We start from the raw sequence: 13,144 nt of genomic DNA on the forward strand, positions 1-13,144 counted from the left end.
ATACACTTTACATCCAGCATTACAGCATCATATCACTACAAACTATATCTATAGCTATATAGATCTATAAACCACATATTTCACCAATAAATATGGAAAGCGAACGGATATCTAGTTTTCTCCATGCACTGCGGTAGCAATTATAAAACTCTAAACTTAGGAGCAGCAGTTCTAAGTTATACTCACAATTAAGACAGCAACACTCTATGATACAAAATTATCAGGTGAGAAAAATTAATTAATAAGAAAGTTATCTACTGACATAGTAAGTGAAGTTTTGTTTTCCACTTACCACTTCAGGTTCAAAAGCAATCCCTTTGTGAAATTCATATTTGTCAAAAAACTTTAAAGCTATGAAGATTTTTTTTTTTTTTTTTTCATAATTTATACCTGCTATCTCTCCTTCAACACAACTGTTAGCTCAGGACAACACACCAGACCAGAGAGAGGGAGACTTTCAGCTAGCCTAATATTAGCAACATCAGCCATGCTGTGAAACCCACACTGTCTACAGCCCCAAATACTACTTTCAGCCTTTTAAGCTTGAACTGTGGCCACTGAAGAGCAAATGCAGGTCAGCTGCTGTTGTTACATCATGGTAAGTTCCAGCTGAGACGAACTGCTGAACACTTCTTAAGTGGTGTCAACTAGAGTTGTCAGGAGATCATAAGCCAGAGCCCCAAGCAATTTGATTAGAATCAGAAAGTAACCGGATAAGCAGAACTACCGAATTAGTATTTGATGAGCTGTATAATTCGTATGTTATCTTCACAGCACTCCTAACTCTAACACCTGCACCATGAATTCACATCCAGCCCTTCATAAGCCAGGTGACTCAAGCCTCACTTAAAACAAACAAGCGATTTGTACAAAGGTTTGCATCGAAACTAGTGAAAAAAAAAGAAAACTAACTATACCTTGATCTAGAAATTCAGTAAAGATGCTTGCCAGCTCTACTGGCACATTCTCATTCTTTTTCTCTTCTTTCATTTCAACCAACTTTAACAGGCAAAGTTGGGAGATTTTTTTCTCCTAGAAGCGAGATGCCATCAGTCAGACAACGGGTGGTATCTCGCCTCAGTGAGAGCTGAGACTGGCAGAGCTCAGCACACAATGAGCGCTGGATTCAGAGAGAGAAAGGGCCTCTCTGAGGGGTGGGAGCTGCACAGCCAGCAGCACCTTGACTCTCTGGGAGCATGTTCACCAGCTCTGTTGTCACACATCAGTTTGTAACACTGAAAAGTATCTTGCACTGAAGGAAGGCAAAGTGCCCTCCTCCAGCAGGTGCAGGAAGCAGGTCTTCCAAGATAAGCCACATCTACCACGTTTTGAACATCTAAATGTTGGCAGAATGTGTCTGTCAGGGCAGGCGGAGTGCAAAACTTCTCTCTTGTTCTCCTGCAAGCTACAGGAGTGCCTGGTCGGGTTTTAACCATACTCCAGAAAAATCTGAAGATTCCTTCCAATCACAGGCTGACTAGATTTCCTGCCTAGAATACAGTGAATTAAATAAACACAACTTTTGACTGACACAGTAAACACAAAACAAACATCTTAAATGAATATGTTTTTACGTGCTGAAAGGTAGGGGTTTTTGCTGTTCCTTTTATTTTTTTTTAAATGAAGTTGCGTGTTCCTAAATTTCAGTCAAAAAGCTTACGTTCCAAACTCGCAATCTTTAATGTAGATTTTCGTATTTGTAATGATCAGAATGTAACTCAAAAGAAGCCAACTATACTGAAATCAGCTCAGCTATGAAACAGGATTGCAGTTAAAGCTTTATCTGCCTCCATATCTACATTTATTTCAAAGGAGAAAGACAGAGTAAGTTATGTTACTATTTATAGTAAAACTAAATTATAAATACGAGCTTAGTAAATAGTAGGCAATAGAGAAAATACAGTAATTTGGAGTTATGTCTTCACTAATATTCAGTAATTCACAGGTAGCATGTTACATCTGTGCTGTATTTTATCTGACACGTTCACAATCCTTTATGAGTCAGTCACAAATCCAAACACAATTAGCAGACAGGGTATTTAATAAAATCAGATTTATAAAACTATTACTCTGTGAAACAGCATTTCACCTATTAAATTTTTCTAATACAAAACCAGCTACACAAATCAATAGAGAAAAACAATGAATAATTAAATGATGAGAAAATAATTGAGATGTTCTCAAAGCTTTTCTGATGATATAATGCAGTCTATATGTTTTTCCTTTTTTTTTTTTTTTTCCCCTTCACAAAACCTCTCCTGCTATCCGCAGTTCCTAATCATTTATTCCACAAATACAGCTTAATTGACTAAGGCTGAAATGTGCTAAGATGCGGTAATGCTTCAAATTCATACATGAAACAATTTGGAAGCTTCCCCCAGGCACTGGCGGCTGCGGCTCCTGCTGCTCCGCTCCCCGCAATCCCCCGCGTACCTGCTCGCCCGGCCGCCTCCGCCCTGGTCAGGAAGTGGTGAAGCTGCTCCAGCTTCTCAGGCTGCTCCTCCAGGGACTTCTGCTGCCATATGGCTGACCCAGGCCCCGCAGCCTCCCTCAAGGCATTCCACTTCTGGATCAGAGCAAAGAGCTCCGAGAAGGACTCGTGATAACCCTGGCGCAGCATGTCTATGCAGATGTTCTTCTTGTATGAATTCCTGTGCCTGGGAATAAGAAAAAGACAGATTTTTTAAGCCTTTAAACCTGTATTCTGTTCTCCACCGTACCAAATCAGTACAGATAGCTAAAGCAGCTTTCAAGAAGAGACTTCTGCAGTTCCCCAGCGTGGAAGAGGTATTTTTTTTCACCTGCTCCAAAAGCATTCTACTAAAATACAATTATGAATGTCATACCCCAGGGAAGTAAATGTGGCAATGGGGAATAAATACCAATACATGTATTGAAAACATTTAAAAAATATACTGGTATTCTTTAGCTGGTATTGGTAAAAACGGCTGGCTGATGGCAAAAAAAAAAAAAAAAACAAACAGATTTACATTATTTTATGAAAACACAATGAACTTTTAGTTTGCTTTAAAATAGTGCACAGGGAAAAATGAGGCACATTCCACATGTCAAAACAATGTATATGTTAAATAGTTTTGCTGTAGGAGACAACGGCTTGGTTTAAAATGTCAAACAAATGCTATGCCAGAAACATAATCTTTAGATATTATTTTACTTCTCTTTAGCACAGAACTTCAGCTGGGACTGGTTTTCTGATGCGAAAGTTTGATAATTTCTCCCTAATTTTAAAATCAAATGACACAACAATGAATTTATATGAAAGTTATCTCATTCGTAAACTCTGATAAGATATTCATATCAAAAAGTTGTGTCATCAAATATTCTCAAGAGATAATATATCATTTGAGGCATTATTTATGGAAATAATCAAAATATTTTTTTCATGTGGCACAAAACAATCATTGTGTCCTATCCTGAAGAAAACAATGAGTCCAATGGGACTGCATGCAACACTAAAGTACAGATGTAAAGGTTTGCAGGCGTAGGTAGCTAGTGTGAGAAAACAAACCTTTGTACCAGTAAAATGGCAAGGGCCCAACAAATGCGTTAATTTTATTTCGCATCTTCTGTTATGTTTCCAAACTGTTTTCAAGAACATATTTTTAGATTAAAATCCCTTTAACATCAAATTCTCAGCAGCTTTAAAATAAATATGGAATTCTGAAAACTGCTGTCTATGGTGTATGTAATAAATTCAGATGACATCATGCTAAACAATGCCCTAATGAGACTAATACTTTCAGCCTAAAAAGAGCTACTGTAGTTCTTTAACAAAGCTAATAAGACGGAAGTGATGTAAAAAACCTCTTTAGCTAGATGTCACTGAAATAAACCGTAATGTGAGATGTAATAAGTAAATAATCTGCAATATTTAATATGTGTAAAATAAAATCTATTAATTACTACATAGATGCACGGTAATCCTTCATAGGTATTTTTTACATATCAGTTGCAGAACTGAACACAAAAATATTACAAAATCCTGATACAATTTAGACTAGACAGTACTGAATTTATGTTTAATATATAAATAGGTGGGTTTTGAGATTAAAAAGCACACATTGTTCACACAGACAAGGGAAAAGATAGAACTATTCTGTACCACAAAACATTTGCAACATTTATCTTAGAAAAGTAGATGACAAATATCTTAAAACATTTAAATTTTAATTTGCCAGAAGATGCTATATTTGTCATCTATCAGATAAACAGTATAAAGCTTAAAAATACTGTAAAGATATTATATTAATACAGCAATGGAATAACAATCTGCATAGCAGACACACATGCATATTTATTTTACATGCTGTGATCTACATATGTGTACATGTGTTTATGCATTAGGTCATTAGATGTATTGGAAATAAATAAGAAAACACTGATAAAAGGTCTTGACAGTGACTAAACAAAATATTCAGTTCATTTTTAACACTCATGGCACACTCACTGAGCACAGTACAAATATTTATACTAACAGAAAACCTGTGTCCATGTAACATGTTATTTGCTGTAGATTGATGTGTTCTACTTGAAGTCAAGGCACATTTTCTCCACAAGACAGCATTATTTGCAAGCCAGTATAGAAAACATTCAGGAATACAGGTCAGTTTTAAAAAGAAATCGAAATAATGCTGAAGCAATCATACAGTACAGCGCACATTTTTTTTTTTTTTAGGCAAAGATAACTGATTTTAACTCATGCAGTGGGGCTATCTACTGTCTAACCATCCAAATTTTAAAGGCAAAGATAGAAGTTCTCTCTCATTTATACTTAAAAAGAGAAAATACACAAAGAGCAAAATAAGAATACTCTGTTTCCTTAAGTTTCCACTATATATAAGTTACAAGTGACATATCACACACATAAACAATACCATAGGGCTAGAAATGAATGACATTACAGGGATGAATGGTATTTGAGACACCTAAGAGAGCCTGCCACTGCAACGAGTTCTGAAATTGTTTCAATTATCAAAGTGGTTCCAAATGAAAACGCCAGTGTCCTTTTCCCAGCAAACAGTGCTTTTGAATAGAGGAGCAGTGTAGGTGACAGGAATAAACTTTTCATGGTATCTTGAGATAAACTATACATCCTCAATCCTCAAAATCATTTTCATACTGCTTTTTGTAACATGCAGCATGTAAAAGGAGAGGTTAAACAGAATGTATTATTTTTTAACATAACCGAAGATTACTTTATTCCTAATATCAATATAAAAAACTGATACCTAATTAAATGTACATTATTTATTTTGATTCAACTGTTAACAGTATGTTGTTACTACATCAATAAACTAAACCTTTTGAACCTTCCTAGCTAATAAATTATGATATATTATTAAACAAGGAAGTTTGTTTTTCTAAATCGCGTCCACGCCGATTGCAGGTTTCCTCTGAACAATCCTGTTAACTCCGAGCAGCAAAATGAAGAAAGACCGGCCTTTCATCTGCTGGAAGCGGAGCCGTTCCAGAGGTTTAGTGGTCTCTGGGGGCATCTACTGGCAATGTGGCAAACTGCAGCCGGGACGCGCTCCTCAGCGCGCAGCCGGTGCGGCGAGGCCGAGGCTGCAGAACAAAGGACGGGCCAGCGCGCCCCGAGCGCTCTGCGCGGAGCCTGCGCCACCCGGCCCGCGGAGCCGCCGCAGAAACCCGCCCATGTGGCCTCACTGCGTGCGAGCAATTGCGCCAGTCCCATTAGAATGAGCAGGCGGCTTTGGCATGTTAGCTGTGGTTAATTTTAAAATTCATCCGTGATACGAATATAAACCTGAAGTCCTCTATCCCCTTTGAATGATCACATGTGCACGCTAGGAGAAAACATCTCAGATGGGTTTTTAAAAACAAATTATTTTTCAATGAAATCGGGAGCATAGCTATGTATTTATGATTAAAACAAAGAGACCGATTAATGTGTTCTAAATTTAAAGCAGCATATTTGTTCTTTTTATTTTATTTCATTTTTTTTAATCCATGAAATTCAACAGATGAAAACCATAATACTTAATGCCAACATAGATGATGCTGACATTCCACTGTTCCTCTGACTGTACGCTCATCTCTGTCATTACCAAAACCCTGTTGATGTTGTGAGATGTTAGTCTACGCAACTTGGGTAAAACAGTTAAATGAGGCCCACTGAGTGGATCTGGTTGGGTACCCTGCATTGGTCCCACTGCAGCAGTTGCTGCTGTGTGTTGCAGCGGGGCAATGGGTGTCAGAAGAAGTTTCAACAGCAAATAAATAGCCACCAAAAAGTTGTCATTTTAGTGGTACCAAGGTATAGATTATGATTTCATGTGGTATAATATCACAGAGGTGGAAGCAGCTATTGCATGTGGATCTGTGAGCTTGAAAAAGCACGGCTACTGTTAACACTGTGCTTTAAATGTACCTAGGTATTGCTACAGGCGTCTTACTTTTCTTACATTATACAGCTACCTACATAATTTTCTTACATGGATTTCTTTTATTATTATCATTGCTATTCTAAAAATATCTAGAGTTATGCAGAGAAATCTCAGAAAACTGATTCTAATCTTCTTCTACCAGTGCAAAAATCATCAATACCCATCTTCAGTGAGGCTAATGAAATTACATTCTTGTTTCAATCTCAAGGTATTTACTATGTTATGGTATTGTACTTTTACAAGACTCTTAAGCAATGCTGGGAGACCAGGACAGTACCATTCTACATTCCCTTTAATTTATAATCCTGCGCACCAAGGCTATTTGCATTCTAACCTTTACACCGAATGAGAAAACAAAAAAAAAAAAAAAGGAAATTTAGAGGCTAAGTGGCAGGTACTGGTGTTGGAAATAATCAAAATAGTTAGTATAGCATAACAGAATTATTTATCATCAGCTTAAATCTCCATGCCTCCTGTCTGGTGTGGTGGTTTTTTTGTGTGGTTTTCGTTCATATCTTTAGACTTTGTAGGATTTAATTAGTACTACATGTTAATGCCAACAGCTGATTACAAGTGTCCTGTAGCAATCCCATTTTGTAAAGCACAAAATGGTATGGATTAAGCAACAAAATCATTACCAATTATTATGATGTTTAGAAACTATTCAAATAGATTCATCCACTTGGGATTTCCTTGTGCAGTTACCAAGTCAGTGACTGATATAAATGACTTCGATAAGGATCGCAAAATTGTGAAGAAAATAAGCAAGATATTTTTGCCTCAGTTTATTTAAGCAAATATATATTAATTCCCCTCTCCACATTTCCTGCCTATAAAACTACAAGAAAATTAAAAACACTTCAAGTGTGTGAATACTTAGATACTTTGTATTTAACCTACACATTAAACAAACACACCATAAACCAGGAGACATGAGAATTTCCTCACTGAAATTTGAAAAATACATGCACTAGGTGAAAACAAATACTATACAACACACTAAAAAGCCAAGTGTGCTTTATCATTTCAGGCTACTCTGCCTAAGAATCAAAAGAGGAATTATTATTTAGCTATAGTTTGACGGACAAAAACTGTAACAGTTTGGTAACACCATTAGCGACCCACACCTAAAATATATTTAACACAGCGCATTGTAAAAGATAAAAAGCACTTATGCAAATACTTGGTAGATATGGAAGCTAAGATTTGACTATCGCATTCAGCGATGCTGTGATCCAGGCTACAGTGGTATAAAACCAGGTACTCTGTTGAAATTTACCTTGTCACGTGTCTGGGCTGCAATCCAGCCAAGTGAGGTAAACAGCTTACTTGAAAATATAACTGAGTCACGTCTATGAATTTTCACACTGACCTCAGAGACTCAGACAAGTACCTCAGTCGGGCAAGATACCCAAAACATTTTCAGCACATACTGCTACCGATACAAAGCTATTTAACTGAATTGGGATACAGACCTCTTTAATCCTGGTTTAAAGACTGTCCGTTTAAATACTTCTCTTTTAATGAAATATTTAATGGAGAGTAATACGTTAAATTGTAGAATATAGTAATCTTATTAAAGAAAGATATGAAAGTACAGTAAATGCAATTAAGTAGTAAGAGACAGTTAGCTTACACATCAGAATTTTTGATTACTACAGCCGAGAATTAAATGATATTGAGGTGGGATCCATGTTTTTTAATTCCAAATTATAGAGCTGAAATAGCTAATGTCCTAACACAAAAAGCATAAAATTCAGCAAAGCCTCAAATATTATAAAAAGCACTCCCTAAATAGTAAATAAAAAATATTGCATGGCTATTTGTATATATAATGAGAGGGAAGAACATCTACTTAAAATTGACTTTTGTAACAATTCAGATCTTTTGTTAAATAAGAGCTGTGGTTTCAGAACTATTAATAGAAAGATTCAAATGAAGTATATCAGAAAATAAATACATCAGTACTTTATATCACATATATAGGTACAATAACTTTCAGCATAAGTAATTCAGTATTTTTCTGCCTCACAGACTCCAGATGCTGTCAAACCACACTTTAACCTAAATCATGCAATCAAAGGTGGATGCATAACCTGTCAGTAGGATCCTGTAAAGAACATATATATCGAACTCACTTCCTTTTGTTCAAAGCTACGCTGCCACTTTAACACTACATAAAATGAAAAATTAATCAATTATAAACATCAAAGGATGACACAGATGAAGTATTTTAAAATGAATGTAAGTACTGTAATAATTAAGAAACCTCATTAACACAGAAAATGGAAATATAAATTTAGCAATGAACTTTTGGAACATTCTGTTCCCAAACATAAATGCAAAGAAAGCACTAAAAAAAGATAAAAGTGCTACCCTTACAAAAATATTCCTCATACAAGGGCACACACACCTCTAATCTTTACCTATTATTTCAAGCATAATCAGAAAAAAAACCCATTCTCTTCATTAATCTTTCTGCTTTCTTTCTAAATCAATTATGTTAATTAACAAAAGGAATTTCAACCATATTTTATGGACTATTATTTATCAAAATGAAGTATTTCTCAACTTTCCCCTTTTATTTCAAAGCTGACCTAATGGACTAAGAGCGAGAACTTGTGAGTTTGAAACCCTTTGCATTCGACTTGCATGATATCGGAGAGGTCATTAGATTTCTCTGCAGGTTTCTTTCAGAGTGTGCAAAATTATTCTTTGAAAAAGATGATAATAATTATTTACTTTCTATATCTTCTCAAGATGATGCCTTGAATTATCATAAAATGCTATACAAGGCTATGCATTTATTATACTATTGCTATGAACAATTCCCACAGTATTTTTGCTTTTGTTTATGATATCCTATTCAAGTCCTCAACGGAATTTACTCAGTAGTCCAAGGACAAACAGACCACACAGAGATTAAGAGGAAAATAAAGGATTGTACACAATTCAGAGGGATTCACTGAGAATTATTAGGAAGTCATAATTGTACCGTGGCAAATTAGACTGTATTTCTTTATTTCAGACTCTTTTTGTACGTTAGAGAGGCTTCAACTCAACGGAGTGTTTTAAAAACAGAAGTCAGTTGTGTATTGCTTGTCCATTACCTTCAGTACTGAATATTGTTCAACTATTGAGAAATGAAAGCACTAGAAAACCGTACGACCAAACTTAGTAAAAACAACAAGTTACATAAAAAAAGAAAAACTTCAGCTCACTGTGTTCTTCTTTATTAAAGTATGTCATGTATTTTATCTTGGCAAGAGTTTGATGAGTTTTTGCAAGTAAAATTCTGTTTCCTCTATACTTGCTAATAGTCATGAGAATCTGTAGTTTGCACCTTCCCATTAAAAATGTATTGTATTTTTTGAAATTATTCACCCCGCCTTTTATCCAGATCATGTCTTTGAAAGGAGGAAGTAGATAATAAATGGAATAATTCATGATTTCCCATTAAATATGAAACTTTCTTTTGCAGAGTTTAGAAAATGAAGTTCTACATAATGTACAGAAGTTGATTAGAACTTTTTTTAACCTTTTCAAGAAAAACCTTTCACATTACGCAAATGCACAGAGAAGTTTCTTTAGGAAATGCAAACCATTCACTTCCCACACAGTTCTGTTCTTTAGATCGCTGCCTAATTACACTAAATAATATGTTTATCAGACTCGAAATTCACAGAGATCATTCATTTGACCAAAAAGAATGTGTGCCTCTAAGTACTGAAATCTCTTTTGGAAAGTTGATTAATAAATATTGAATCCTGGTCAAGGCAAGCAAGACTGTTAGGAATTATTCAGACAGAAAAAAATACATATTTAAATAATATTGTGAAATAAATTTAAAATTTATCTTCTAGCTCAATAAGTAACTTGTGCCATCTCCCTTTTCACAAGCAACACATCAGCAGGGAGTTTGGGATAGAGTGCCTTAATTTAAAATTTATTTTACTATGAAAGGGGACATTTCTTCGGTTCAATTTACTCTTTTCCATAGTTTTTAATTTAAAAGTGAAGAAATATCCTTATAAAATGTAAATGAGTTGACACAATATGCCATCAGTTTTCAACCAGAGTAATGTGACAAAGAGTGTTCATGGGTCACATCCAAAAACTGAGATGAGCAAAAAAAGCAAATCTTGCTGGAACTCCATCACTTGATGTTGTGACTACATCAGTGGACAAGGAAAGACTGGACTGCTGTAAGGCCTTTGATATGGTCCACCACAACATCCTTCTCTCTAAGTTGGAGAGATATGGATTCAATGTATGGACTGTTCAGTGGAAGTGGCTGGATGGTCACATACAGAGAGTAGTGGTCAATGGCTCAATGTCTGCATGGAGACCAGTGACAAGCCATGTCCCTCAGGGGTCCATATTGGAACCAGTACTGTTTAATATCTTCGTCATTGACACGGACAGGGGGATCAAATGCACCCTCAGCATATTTGCAGACACCAAGCTGAGTAGTGCAGTTGACACGCCTGAGGGATGGGATGCCATTCAGAGGGATCTGAACAAGCATGAGAAGTGGGCCCATATGAACCTCACAAGGTTCAACTAGGCCAAGTGTAAGGTCCTGCACACAGGTTAGGGCAAGCCCTGTTATCATTACAAACTGAGGGATGAAGGGATTGAGAACAGCCCTGCAGAGAAGGACTTGGGGGTACTGGTGGATGAAAAGTTGGACATGAACTGGCAATGTGCACTTGCAGCCCAGAAAGCCAACAGCATCCTGGGCTGCATCAAAAGTGTGAAAAGCATGTCAAGCGAGGTGACTCTGCCCCTCTACTCTGGTGAGACCCCACCTGGAGTACTGCATCCAGCTCTGGAGCCCTCAGTACAGGAAAGATATGGACCTGTTGGAGTAGGTCCAGAGGAGGCCCCAAAAGTGATCAGAGGGAAGAAACACCTCTCCTGTAAGGAAAGGCTGAGAGAGATCGGGTTGTTCAGCCTGGAGAAGGCTCTGAGGAGATCTTATTGTGGCCTTTCAATACTTAAAGGGGGCCTACAAGAAAGATGGGGACAGACTTTTTAGGAGGGCCTATAGCAACAGGACAAGGGCTAATGGGTTTAAAATAAAATAGGGTAGATTTAGACTAGATATAAAGAAGAATTTTTTTTTTTTTACGATGAAGGTGGTGCAACACTGGAACAAGTTGTCCAGAGAGGTGGTAGATGCCCCATCCCTGGAGACATTCCAGGCCAGGCTGGATGAGGGTCTGAGCAACCTGATCTAGTTGAAGATGTCCCTGCTCATGGCAGGGGTTTGGACTAGATGAGCTTTGAAGACCCCCTCCAATCCAAACCACTCTGTGATTTTACGACCTGATTATGAAAGGGAAAGCACGGTTTACATCCTTCCCCTTTTGCTGTTATGTCTTTCTTTACCTGCCTTGAGCTCTCCTCTCTTCTTCTGTCTTCATAATGATAAACAAAGAAGATATGGAAGCAGCTGAAATCAGTGCATCACTAGAACCAAGTACAGTGCAATTGAGGACTGAAATACAAGGAAAAACCAAAATCTGCACCTATGCATTATCTGTCTGTGTCTGAAATTGCCTTTTGCAAGCTTTCTATTAAGAGCAGTTACCCCTCCTCCTTCTGTGCCATAAAACACCATGCCAACAAGATATTTTTCCTAACCCTTATTCTTGGCAGTGCTCCTCCCCTGTCCCTTGGAAGCCTCACAAAATGGCCCAATCCACTTCACAACACAAAATTCTCAAGTCTAAATTATGCACGTTCAAATTGGAAAGTCCCAGTAAAGATTTCAGGTTGCAAAAAGACAAAATGGCAATATGATAAGCTGTCAATGGAAAAAGGTCCAAATCTATTTGTTGAGCAAAAGATTTAATAGGTCACCTATGAAGTCACCTTACTAATCTATTTGGTAGAGGTGACAGCTACTCAAAAGTCTGGATTCATCAAAACCCCAGTCATCTATTCGTATTTAGCTTCCTTAAAGAACTGGCCTATTAATGCTAAAGACTAGAATATGGAAAAATAGAAAACAAAACAAATCTATACCTAAGTACCAAAACTCTCATGAATTAAATAACTTATAAACAGAGGACAAGATCAGAAGTCAAGTCTAATGCTAGATCTTACTAGTCTGTCATGGCTGTGATGAGAATAAAGAATAAATCACCCTTCAAGCTAGGCCTTCTCCTTTCCATCAGCCCACCAACCCCATTCCTCTTCCTCATTGGACCCTCCAGATCATCCTGGTCTCTCATCAGGTGACATCTGGATCCTCTTTAGTGTTGGAAGACAGGTGGAGTTGAATATTCAGAGACCAACTGGTAGAACAAGGAAGGATTTAGAAGAGAAATCTCTTATGTCTGCAGTTACCTTGAGCACTAACACTTAATCTCTCATTAATTTTCTGACTATTTTTTCCATAATTCTACCTAGTAGATATTGACACCCAAAATAGCAGAAACTTGGGGAAGAAGTGGGTGAGAGGGGGGTCAGTTAATAATTTGTCCCTTTTTATTCTCTCACTGAAGAATGGAAAAATGATCTTCTATAAGATGGCAGTACCAGATTTAAAATGGATGCCAGGTCACTTTTGTTCTAGGCTTGACAACTTCTTGCAAAAATGCTGCCTCAGGAATCAGTGAATGCAATGCTCCAAAACTTGCACCTCAGCCTTTTTAAAGCTTTCAAAATTCAATAGTTCTCCAGTGTGGAACTCAGCTGCAAATTTT

General features: G+C 36.9%; 1 protein-coding gene across 2 annotated transcripts in view; it reads right to left on the bottom strand.

Moving 5' to 3' along the window:
• TTC29 (tetratricopeptide repeat domain 29) overlaps window positions 1–13,144 on the bottom strand; it is a 148,565-nt gene that overhangs the window by 105,275 nt on the left and 30,146 nt on the right. For both annotated transcript variants that reach the window (XM_082050592.1, XM_082050593.1), the window contains exon 4: window positions 2,434–2,657. In XM_082050592.1, the coding sequence (XP_081906718.1) occupies window positions 2,434–2,657 (224 nt within the window). The remainder of the gene's footprint in view (window positions 1–2,433; window positions 2,658–13,144) is intronic.

This window comes from Streptopelia decaocto, assembly GCF_964273445.1.
Source record: "Streptopelia decaocto genome assembly, chromosome: 4".
Classification (NCBI taxonomy): domain Eukaryota; kingdom Metazoa; phylum Chordata; class Aves; order Columbiformes; family Columbidae; genus Streptopelia; species Streptopelia decaocto.